Source organism: Tamandua tetradactyla, chromosome 1 (assembly GCF_023851605.1).
Source record: "Tamandua tetradactyla isolate mTamTet1 chromosome 1, mTamTet1.pri, whole genome shotgun sequence".
Lineage (NCBI taxonomy): Eukaryota > Metazoa > Chordata > Mammalia > Pilosa > Myrmecophagidae > Tamandua > Tamandua tetradactyla.
Genome location: NC_135327.1, coordinates 5,716,285 through 5,728,443, shown reverse-complemented (window position 1 = coordinate 5,728,443; position 12,159 = coordinate 5,716,285). Strand labels below are relative to the sequence as shown.

The window sequence follows — 12,159 nt, the reverse complement described above, 5'->3', positions numbered from 1 at the left end:
AATGTAAAAGATCTAAGACAGGACAGCCTGGACTAGGTTACACCAGGTGCCAGGCCCTGCGGTGAGACTTTAAAAAGAAACGCCACGCTTGGCGGTCTCTGCGCAGTCGGGTCTTCGCTCGGCCTGTCCACAACCATGTCTTGCAAACCCCATGTGGCTGAGATGGAGAGATTCCTTAAATTGAAATTGAAGACAGAAAATCAGGAGAAAAATCCACTGCCTTGCAGAGAAAGGTTAGCACAGAAGCCAGCAGGCGAGTCGTCATGAGATGTGCGTGACCCACACGCGCCACCCATGTCACAGACATCGCCTTTTTTCATTTCTCTATAAGAGAAGTGTAAAGAGGCTGGAGTAAATGACTGTGCCAGCCCTTTGCACACCAAAGATCAAGAACTAGTGACAAGAAAGGCGGCGCCTGCCTGGCAGGGGAGGAATAGAACTGGCAGGTTGGTGAAGGAAGAAGCTGCTGGGAATGACAGTGAGCCTAGAGAAAAAGCAAATCTCGTCCCAGGTGCCTACTGGCTGGAAAACACACTTGAACCGAGTGCCATTTTTTTGGTCGTTGCCCAAATGACTTTAATTGCTGGAATGCACAATTGTTCAATATGCAAGCAAAAAGTTTTAAAACCTGGAAAATAAAATAATGAGGAAACACGCTGCTTTACTCTGAGCTGAGCGCTTCGCCAAGCCCTACGCGTGCGTTTTCTCATTCCATTCTCACGACAGCCTCTTAGACAATATTATCACTCCATTTCACAGATGGGGAAACCGAGGCTCAGAGAAGGGAGTTTTCACCCAAGATCAGCCAGGGAATGGCAGAGCTTGAGACCTGGGGTTTCCATCTCTCATGCCTGATTGCAGAACGCTTTCTTGCCTGAGCCCCCCAGTGCCCCGAACCCCTAGACCTACCTGGCCCTCGCGAGGTGCCTGGCTGCTCCCTGGAAGGTCCTCATGCCCCCTGGTAGCTGCGGTCCGGGCTGCTGGTGTCTGGGCGCCGCGGCAGGTGAAGAGGAGGTGAGGGAACCGCGTCTGCCCGGGGACTGGGAAACCCTGTTGCTTCTGCTTTTCCGCCCTTTAATTAAACCCTCCTGGCCACCTTGCTCCGCCCTGCCTGGCCCACGTCCCAGGGGATTGGGACCTCCTTCCCACAGGCAGGGGCGAGAGAAAGTGTGGGAGGAGAGGTTAGAATGAGCTCCATCTCCATCTTACAGAGGAGGCAACTGAGGGTCAGAGAAGCCACAAGCCTCCTTAGTGACGCTGCCACCCTAGACCCGGGCTCTGCTTCCCCTTTCCCGCCCCTCCTGGTTATGTGCCCCCAGGGGAGCCTGATCCCTGACTTGGGGTAAAGACCCTAAGGAGTCAATTGGACTCCCACTAAGACGCTCACCCAGCCGGCAGTGGCTCCTTTCCCCTGGCCTGCCATCACAGCTCATGTGACCTGAGTCTCCGTGTTCTCCTCTTAAAAAAGATTAATAAATTAGCATTTATTTGATGCTTACTAGGTAGTAGACACCCTTCAGGACAATTTCCATTCAGATTCACCAAATCCTTACTTTCAAGAGCCCTTTGTTAGTTACCCCCATTCCTCAGCTCAGAAAACTAGACCCAGAGCACAAAGTCGCTTAACCGGGGACTCAGCTGGGAAGAGTCAGAGCCACGATTTATACCCAGCAGTCCTGCTCCAGCCCACCTGTGAGCGTCGCTGGTCCGCAAGGAAGAATTTACCGAACTCACAGCATTGTTGATAAGCTTGCAGAGCAGCTGGCGCTGCAAACAGCAGGTACTCAATAAATGCAAATCTCCTGTATCTACCCTCTGCTCCAGTCATTGCCCTGCAGGTACGTTTCCAGGCTTTTCTAAAAACAAATTCTCCCCCCCTCCCCCCGTGCCCCCAGCATCTCCGTGTCCCGTCACTGCCGGACCCCAGCCTCCTCGGGAAGCTTCTCCTGAGCCCCCGCCCTGCAGGGAACTTGCACCAGTCCTGGAATGGCATGTGGCAGGGGGAACCCCAGCTGAGAGGTGTCCCCACTTGCCGTCATTTTTCCTTATAAGAGCATGTTTCCTGGGCTACGAGTCCAGATAGAGGAAGTGGCATTCTCACAGTCACACCGCGATTGACAGGACACTCGTGACCAGCAGCCTTCCTCGACCTGGAGCCCCTCCCAGAAGCCTTCACAGCCCCCCCCACCCCCCCCCACCCCCGGCCTGCAGCGCACTGGGCGTACAAAATAGTCCGGCAAACTGCCCGAGGCCACTAGCTGCCGCGGCAACAGGGGGTCTGCACAGCGTAGGCTTTCAGAAATGGTCACGTCTACTCTGCTCCATCAAGGCTTGAAGCCAATTGCAAATAAGGCCCAAAGTTGCCAGGTTTCCCATTTTTCCAAAGGTACCAGTCATTCCAATTTTCCTGTAAAAATCTCTACTTTTTAAAAAGCCAGCAGCAAATTTTTCTTTTCTTTTCTTTTTAATGAAAGACTACCTTGCAGGCCAGTCTTTGCAGGTCAGTGGGCCAAAGTCAGTATGAGGGCTGCCGTTTGTCCCTCTGCAGGAGACCTCGGTAGAGCGCTGTCTCGCTGGTCCCCGTGTCCAGAGGGGCGTGAACTGCAGCAGGGGCGAGCAGCTGGGCTGGAGGCAGTAGACCTGCACTCAAATGCCAGCTTGACCACTTCCTGTGCTGTGTGACCTTGGGCAAGACACTGTCCCTCTCTGAACTTGGGTGCCCTCTGCTATAATGAAAGGAATGCATTTCACTTTTTAATGTGACTAGAAATTTTAAACTTATATGTGGCTCACATTGGTAGTTCTATGTCTGTTTCTACTGGATAGCACTGGCCTATATGCTATAACTTCTTAGGGTTGTTTGAGGGTCTAGGAGATAGGAAGAGTATCCAGCAAACACTAGATAAATGCTCCTGACCTGGTCCCTCTGACCTGGGCTGACAGCTTTGCTTGGGTGAGCCCCAGGCTGGGTCCCATCGTGTGGGAAACTCCAGGCCCGGCACTGGTCAGAGGGGAGAACCTGTGCAGGACACCCACGGGCATGTGCTGGCCCCCACATGGACGCTACGGCACTGGCTGGTCAAGGACCGTGCTGGTGATTTCCAGACGGCCTCTCTGTGGGTTGGGGAGCCTGGGGAGCCTGGGAAATGGCTGGAAGCCTGGAGGCGAAGGAAGGGCAGAAGCTGTTTTTGGCTTTTCTCGGCATACGTAGGCAGTCACCTCTGCCTGTGCAAGGCTGGCCTGAGCCAGGGCCCACAGCATTGGGAGGGGCTTCTGAATCACCAAGACCAGATTCAGCTGTGCTCAAGGGAATTTCCGGTGGAGGATTCAGAGCCATAAGACAGAAAGGAAAGAGGAAGTGGTCAGCCTTCCATTCCGCCCCGGGAGATGCGGCTACCGTCAGAAGCGCTGCTCCTGGTTTGACAGCCTATGCGCATACAAAGTTGCCGTCACCCAGCTGCTTTGAGAATGCAGAGAGGAAAAAATCTTGATATGGACCAGTGTAGCAAACGTGAGCCAGCAAGGAGTACCGTTTGCAAATTCTAGTTCTAGCCACCGCATAAAGTAAAAGTAATTTTAATAGTATGTTTTATTTAAGCTTTTCAACATGTAATCAAAGTAAAAGGTTATTAATGGGAATGTGCATTCTTTTTAGAGATAAATAAGCCTTTTCCCACATTTACCACCTAGGAATGCCTTTCTCCAGGACCTGGAAGTCATCTCTTTGGAATGCAAACATCTCTCCCATTCCATGGGAGTTTAATTTTCGGTGGATTAGACAGGGCTCCAAGTTGTAATTGTCTTCCTGTCATAGAGGTATAAGAGGTTGTACTATCCCTTTGGATAGGGGCAATTAGCAAACTCAAAGACCACCCTAATTACCAGGTGGATTTAAGGTGAACTGTGGGTGACAAATGGTGCCGTCCTGTCCTCTTACCTGAGGGTTAGTTTTATCTCGAGAACTTGTGTATAGTGGGTGGCACCTGCTCGGGTAAATTAATGGATAAGCTTCCTTCTGACTTTGCACATCTCTTTAGCAGACGGCCCATGATGCAACACATTCCGATTTAACATTCATTCAATAAATAAATAGTTTTTCTTTCTCTTCTACCTTTTCTGGATCGGGAGAAAATTTTGTTTTGATTGTATTTCCCCAACAATATAAAACCCAGGCATCAGATAAAAGAGGTATAGGGAATTCAAGTAACAAATTTCCCTAATTGCTGCCAACCTGCTTTCCAGGCAGCCTGGAAACCAAAGGTTCTGTTTCTCACGTCTCACCACCGCTTACTATAGACCTTTTTCCTTTTTTCCAGCCTAATCAGTGGGTTGTTGAATTTTGTTTTAATATGCATTTCCCTATCTCTCTGAACTGCAGTAATTCTGATAGTTGTATAGGATTGAAAGAGGGCAGGTTTTAGCATAATGAGCCCAGTGGCTCCAGATGACGTCACTGGCAGGTCTTTAAGTATTGCGAGTGCGCAGAATGATTAGCGGCTTTGAGAACATATGTAAGAAAATGGGGCCATCAAATGAGGGTTGGCGTGACTTTTAGTATTATAATGGGGTGTAGGTGCTTGTAGGTTTAAGTCTAAGCTACTGCATGTCAGAAGGGCCCATTTTAGTCAGATCCAGTCTGGGATATTAAGATAATCTTGCAATTGATTGGGGTGGATTAGTTCTGGACTGACCTAAGATCCCGCGTTAATAAACCTTAGGGGCTGCCTTCAGTGACCACAGGACTCTAAAAAGGAAAACTGGATAAAAAGGACAAGTGAAGGTTAGTCACAAGGTTTTACAATCACAGTGGCAGAAGACAAGGCAATACAATCATTATCAGAGCTCAGGACAGCTGGATTACAGGTCAGAGATTTTAGGTATTTTCCTCTAATATACCAGAAAGTAAAAAGGAATATCTTTAGAATGACTCAGTAATCATCCCTCAAATCCTAACTTCTCAGTTACAGCTGTGCCCGCTGCTCTCGTCAGGGAGTCGATCCTCCCTCCCCTTGAGTCAGGCCTGTGACTTGCTTTGACCAGTAGCTGTTGGACTTCCAAGCCCAGGCCTATGAGACCGGGCAGCTCCGGCTTTCCCTCTCCTAGATGCCCACTGCTGTGGAGAGAGCCATAGGCTGGGCCCCCGGAGAGGCCACACGGGGAGGCCCTGGAGGGCTGCTGATGTGGACACGGCAGCCCCACCAAAGCCCGCACAGTGACCCTGGCCACCCACGCAGAGCAGAGACAGCCCCCCGTCCAGGCTCTGCCAAAGGCAGAAACGTGAGCGAATGAATGGCTGTGTTTGCAGCCCGGGCTTTGGGGTGGCTTGTCGTGCAGCCACAGACAACCCAAACAGGTTTCGTCTTGGTCGCTTCTGACTTCCTGGGGCTCCTTGCACGTTCCAGATGTGAAGCCCTGCACTATTTCCAGGGACTCGCCGCCACTCCTGCCATCTCCCTCCTCCCATGCTGCTTCAGCACGTATGCCGTGGCCCCTGCCTTCTGCTCACAGCGACTCTTTCTCTAAGAACAGCAAAGGGCTTCTGAGGCCAGGGCTGCGTCGTGGCCCATCAGCCAGCGCAGGAGGCTGGAGAGGGGCACAAGGCCTTCTAAGGGGGAGCCTGTGCCACTGACTGTGCCTGTGACCCCCCAGAAGCTGCAGGGTCCCCACTTCCGAGACCCCCCAGAGGCCCACCTTAGAGGGCCCGGCCCACCACGGACTAAAGTTTTCTTTCTTCCTTTGCGCCTCCTAACCGGGCTGGAATGTCCTCCCCACAGGCCCCACGTCCTGACCTCTTCAGGTCTTCAGGTCTCAGGCCTGTGTGGCCTCAGGGAGGTCCTTGTTGAGTAAAGTACAATGGCTGCCTGCACTGGGGGAGGCAGGAAGACTCCTCTCCAAGAAGGACTTTTCCAGGAGACTGAAACAATCGGGGTTGTCTGCAGGGGTGTCCATGGGCCACCCCTATGGGGTTCTGATGAGCCGCACTGGGTGATGAAGCTTGTTTAGCTCCAGTAGGGATAACTTGCCTCTGCTCCCCATTTTTGCAAGAGCCCCCTTCCCCCGCCATGTAAAATGGAAACTTAAGGCCAGCCGATCAGAACACTTCCTCACTTGCTTCCACCTTTGCCCTACTGGAGCTTCTCCTTTCCAGGCTTTCTGGAGCTCCTCTTTGCCCTCTGGATGCAGCCTGATTCATAAATGGTTCAATAAAGCTGTGAGATCCTAAATCACATTAAAAGTTTTTCTTTTATTGCTCTTCCTGAGCACCCTGGCCAGAGTAAGCTCTGAGTCATTTATGGCATGGCTGGTTTTCTTTCCGGTTACCCCGTGTTTGACCTCAAGCCATTTTACTTGTTCACCTGCCTCCTGCCTGTACCTCTGCTTCCGTGTAAGTTCCATGAGGGCAGGGACAGTGAACCAGCACATAAACAGGGTCTAAATAAATATCTGTGGCATGAAAATAAATGGAAGAATGAGTGAATGAAGAAATGAACCAAACAGGGACCAGGTCAGAGGGTGAGATTGTTTTCTCCTATCTTCTGGTGTAAATACATCTATCAAGTATCTGTTCAGCACCTACTATGTTCCAGAAACTGTTTTAGATACCAGAGCTACAGTAGGGAAAAAATAAAGTTTATATTCTCATAAATTTATATTCTAGAAGGAGAGGAAAACAATGAACAGGAAAATGTTTAATACAGTGGCTGGGCTAAGGACTAAGAAGAAAAACTGAGCAGGGTAAGAGGATGGAGTGTAATGAGGGAGGTATTTTAGATAGGAAGTTCAGGCAAGCCTCTCTGGGGAGAAGACATTTGAGAAGAGAGCTGTATGACGCGAGGCAGGGAGCTGTGGGAATGTTCAGGGGAAGAAGTTTCCAAGCAGCAGGAACAGCATGTGCAAAGGCCCTGAGGCAGGAGAGTTTGGGAGTGTAGCTGCAGTGGAGTGAGCCAGAGAATGGTACCAGGTGAGGCCAGAGGGGCCAATCCTGCAGAAGCTCCGGCCCAGGAATTTGGGGCTCTGCAGCTCTCTGATGTCCAGAAAGTCAAATAATCTGCAGACTCAGTGTTGATTAATATTCTTTATTTTCTAGCATTTTCAATCAGAGGCATTTGAAATCAAGATTCCTCTGGTTACAGGACCCCGTGTCTGTGTGTGTGAACTTCCCCCTCCCCCGTCCCACAGGCGTGTACCCAGCCGCCGCCACCACCTCCACCACGTGGGCTGCAACTGTGATGAAATTGGGAGCGTGCACTGGGGAAAGGGAAGGAGCTCATCTTCTCTTGGGAGCCTCTCCTCTCCGTGCTCTCAACCGTCAGGACTCACTTGTGTTGTGCTGAGAACGAGTTTAGTCCCTGGATCCACCTTCCAGGCCAGCTCTGCTAGAGGCCGTCGGACCTCAGAGTCCTGGGAGCAGGAGAGGGGAGGGGCCTGGACCCTGGACTGTTGCCTTCTCTGATGCTGGACGAACACAAGACCCCTTCCCTCGTGGCTGCAGACCCCAGAACTGGGCTACTGTCTGGGGATGCCAACGCTTATGCCTAAACCACGAGGGACTCAGTCCTCTGTAACAGCCCTTCCAGCTCATGGGCATGTCTCCCTCTTCCCCATCGGTAGAAGAGGAGTACAATATTTTGCCTGCTAAGACATTTCACCCTGGCTTTTTACAAGGCCTCAATTTATTTTCTGATTTTTCCCTCACCCCGGAAAACTGTGGCCTTTGCTAATCACACAGCTTACCTGCTGGGGTCGGGGGGAAGGAGGGAGCATCCGACTGTTAGGACAGGAAGCAGTTGGCTACCTGACAGCCACATGCAGTAGGGCCTCCTTTGAGCTACTCCAGAAAACACAAGTCTTGGCTGGAGGAGCCAAGGGTCACCTGCAAGAGGGTTGGCTGACTACAGAGTTAAGGCCAAACTGAGTTAGATTAAACAGGAATGTCCTAAAAAACTTGAGCAGAAGTGTCAGCTGGGGTTCCTACATATCCCCTGGGGTGCTCAGGAGCCCAGAGGAGCAGAAAGAGGCTTTCCATGGTCACCACGTCCTCAGGAGGTCATCCTGCCCCTCCCCCTGTGTCCAGGAATTGAAAACATCTCTGGGTACTGAGTGTCAGCACCTGAAACATCCAAACACTTGATACAGAAGGGGCGCCCACATGCTGGCTGTGAACAGCTGTAACAGCTGGACTGGAATCCTGCAGCCCTAGAGCCTCTCCAAGGAGGGTGGTTCTGAAAGGCTAGATAGTCTCTTCAGAGGGTAACCTAAATAGTCTGTCGGGAGATAATACTTCGCTGTGCCCATGGAGATGGATGACCTCCCAGACCAACTGAGCAAGACAGATGCCATTCCAGATTTGCTTGCTGTTGCTGGAATTGGGCTTCCTAACCATGAAACAGCACAGAGATAAAGAAGTTTGTTTTTCCGGCAGCAAATCTGAAGGTTATCTGGGCCCTCAATTTCATGAGAAAGAGGTATTCTAGAAAACGAACCTGTGGACCCAAGTGGACCACTGCAGGTCACCCTTGGTTGCTGCATATTGGATCACAGAAAATAATTACTTGATCATCTTGCAGAACCCTAGCAGCAGGTATTGGCACCAGCCTTCTGGGAGGGCCTGGCCCAAAGAGAGTCCCGGAGGAATCTCAGAAGGCCCGAAGTGTGTCGTTGGTGAAGGTAGGTGGCAGCACTGTGACATTGGCTGAGTGGGCATTGGCCCAGTCTGGGAAGGTGTTCAGCTGGAAGATGGCCTGTGCCCACGTGTTCATGGCCAAGCTGAGCAGCAAGACGCCCATCAGGTTCATCAGGAGGCCTGTCCGCACCTGCAATGGAGCCCAGGCTGAGCGAGGGAAAGCACGAGGGCTGCTCGTGGTACATATGGAGGAAACCCAGACTCAGAGGTGGGAAGCCATTCACCCAGCTCCCCTCTCACCACTGGGAAGCGATGGAACCGGGACACACACCCAAGTCAGTGGCTGCTCAGGACCCTTAATCCTTAACACTGCTCATGGCTGTCTCTCAAGGAGCTGCAGTTGGTCCCCAGTTATGTGCCACAGGTTAGGTCACTGGTCCCTCATTCTAGGGGTCTGAAAGCCCCCAGAGACTCTGGGGATTGCCCAAAGCTGGGGATGGGACACTGGAAGGAGAATTCAGTTTCGCTTTCCCAAGGTTTGGGAGCCTGGAACACAAGTCAGCTTGGCTGCTTCAGCATTTGCTTGGTTACATAAGTCAGCACCGAAATCTTTACCCGCCGGGAGAAAAACATCAGTGGGCCACGTCTGCCGCTCTGCAGGTCCCCGGGCCCCTCTACAGCTTTCTGCTTCTCTCAACATCTCTCGGCAAGCCTCCACATTTTGGGGTCTCTCTGTTTCTCTCATTGTGCAATCTGTGTCATGTCTGCATTTCTTCCCTCTCAGAGTCTTTTTATTTTGAATAGTCCTGTTTGCACACCTGTCCTGCCTCATCCTTACATCCTTACAGCCCACTTTCCACCCAGCAAGCAAAGGGATCTTCTGAGGTCAGAAGACAAATCGTGTCATTGTCCTACTTAAAACTCTTTAAAGGCCACCCACTGAGGTCCGAGCATTATCCCAAGTGTGTGCCCCAACTGCTCAATTTCACCCTCACTTCCTGCCTTGGCACACGCTGTGCCCTCTGCTTGGTGTGCTCTTCGCCCTCCTCTTTGCAAGGCTGGCCGCTCACCACCCAGGTGCCAGGGCACAGTCACCTCCTCAGAGAGGCCTTCCCTGGCCGCCCCATCTGAAGCCATCCCCGGTCACCTCCCCGACTCCCCATGTTTTGTCTCCTTCAAGGCACTTAGCAATGTCAAAACTTATATAATTAAAAGAAATCTGCTGGTCTCGTTTATACTGTCTCCCTCTATTGAAAGCGCTCTCCTTGGAGGTAAAACTGTGTCTCTCTTTCTCTGGGAATCCCCAGTGCCCGGAAGAGGAAATACTTGTGGGATGGACAGAGGAAGGGATGTCTGCCGACCTGTCCGCTCTGCGAATCCCTTTCTGCCTCTCTCACTCTCTCCGCATTTATTCCTCGGGGTCCCTGTGGACTGGGTAAGCGGATGGCCCTTCTCGGCTGTGCAGCTTAGGAGGAGCTGTTTGCATTCCCCGTGCATGAACATCCTCACGGCCAAGGGAGGGGAAGGGGCTGCAGGGAGAAGGGGCGCCGTCTCACTCCGGGCCGCCCCTAACTCCCAGGGTCGGGTTTGCAGCTCCTCCCCGCTAAAGCTTCCGGGTGGGACATCCCTCTGCCCTGAAGCAAACTCTGGAAAGAAGCAGCAACTAAGGCAGGGTTTCTCCAAACTGCCTGAGCATCGAATCCTTCCAGGTTGATTGCTCCAGAGCACACCCCTGGTCCCACTTCAGGCCTACCTGCGCGGGCACTGGGTTTGAGGGGGTGGGGGGAGGCAGCAGTCTCTCCTAGAAGCCTTGCCCACCTTCCAGGTACCCCCCCCTCCAGAAAATGCCCCGACTCACCATGTCTTTGACCAGCAAGTGCCCAGAGGCAAAGGCAATGGAGTTGGGGGGCGTGGAGACGGGCAGCATGAAGGCGTAGGAGCAGCCGACTGTGCCGGGGATCATCAGGTACAGGGGGTGCACTCGCAGGCGGATGGCCTGGCCGGCGGGCGGGGGGCAGAGCGACCAACAGATAAAGAGAAACCCTGATGAGTTAGAGATTGGAAGGAGAGGGACACAAGGGTGAGGTACAGGGGCAAGGACACAGCGTCAGGGCGAGAGACCGAGAGTCGAAGGAGAAAGGCAGAGAGCAGTGCAGCCTCAGCAGAGAGGGAGGCACAACTAAGGGGAAACCAGCCAAGGGAGAGAGGAGGGACCTTCCAGGGCTAGTGCCACCAGGGCTGCAGCGCAGGCTCATCGCGGGAAAGGGCTGGGCGGTTTTCCCCAGACTTGACGCGCATCATCAGCATCGCATGAAAGGCTTGTTAAAACGCGTTGTGTATGTGTGTGTGTGTGTGTGTGTGTGTGTACGTGCACAAATGTGGCTCAGTGGCAGAATTTTTGCCTCTATGCTAGAGACCTAGGCTCGATTCCTGGAGCCTGCCCATGCCAAACAAAAACAGAAACAAAAAAAGCATGGGGGGCTGAGAACACCTGGGGCAATATATAAGATTTTACAAAGGTCCCATGTGCTAGGGTAACTTTCCAGAAACCTACAACCTCCAGATGAGTCCCTGGACCAGATAAGTCCTGAAACCTAGAGGGCCCAGCCTCTCCAGAACATCAGCTAATTCCACTTCCCTACCCCACATTATTGACATACCCTTCCAACATGAAAAAGTTGGAATGGCCATAGTCCAAATACCCCTAAAGTGAGGGATGGAAAGATCAAAGGTGACGGTGGAGTTTTACAGAGAAGGTTGGATTTAACAAACGAGTATCATTGTTGAATCATTAAACTGATATCTCTTTTAGCCTCCAGTATCTTAGAGCAGTTAGAAGTAAAAACCTAAAATTGTAGAATTGTAACCCATACCAAACTCTGAAATCTGTTCTACAGCTAATTGTTGCACTGTGCTTTGAAATTTATTGCTTTTTTGTATCTATGTTATTTTTCACAAGAAAAAAAGAAAAGTCAATTGTGATGATAAAAAATATGTACATATTCCTTCTAGCCTTCAATGTTCTGGAGCAGCTAGAAGGAAAAATCTGAGAGGATGGTATGGTAGCCCATGACACACTCTGGAATCTGTCCTGTAACTACCTGTTGAAGAGTGCTTTGAAAACGACTGCCTTTTTCTTCCTTTGCTTTGTAAATATATTATATAATAAAAAAAAGTTAAAAAAAAAAAACCGCAGGGGGTTGGCCCGCCCCAGCCACAGTTGTTGACTCACGAGGTCGGGGCTGGGGCCCAGGAACTTGCGTCTAACAGGGAGATGCCGGCCCAGGGACCACACTTTGAGAACCGTGGTTCTAATAACAGCTTCCCTGCCTGGCCCTTCCTCGGCTGAACAGGGCCCAAAGGCTGGCCTCTGGGCACCACTGGAGCCCAGAGTTAGCGAGAGCTCCAGATGGCATCAGTCAGCAAACGTTTCCCAGCTTCTAAGACACGTGGATCAGACACATCTGTGGTTGGACTCGGTCACTGGGCCACACATCGTCGCCTCTTCCAGGTGCCAAATCCACCTGCAATTCACA

The 12,159-nt window shown here is 51.6% G+C and overlaps 1 protein-coding gene across 1 annotated transcript in view; it reads right to left on the bottom strand.

Annotated features, from left to right (window-relative positions):
- Positions 1–7,071: 7,071 nt before the first annotated feature.
- The window catches only part of SLC13A3 (solute carrier family 13 member 3), an 89,442-nt gene continuing 84,354 nt past the window's right edge, over positions 7,072–12,159 (bottom strand). The window contains exons 12-13 of the mRNA XM_077159407.1: positions 10,482–10,619; positions 7,072–8,813 (exon numbers count right to left, since the gene is read on the bottom strand). Of these exons, the coding sequence (XP_077015522.1) occupies positions 8,637–8,813; positions 10,482–10,619 (315 nt within the window). The 3' untranslated portion in view covers positions 7,072–8,636. The remainder of the gene's footprint in view (positions 8,814–10,481; positions 10,620–12,159) is intronic.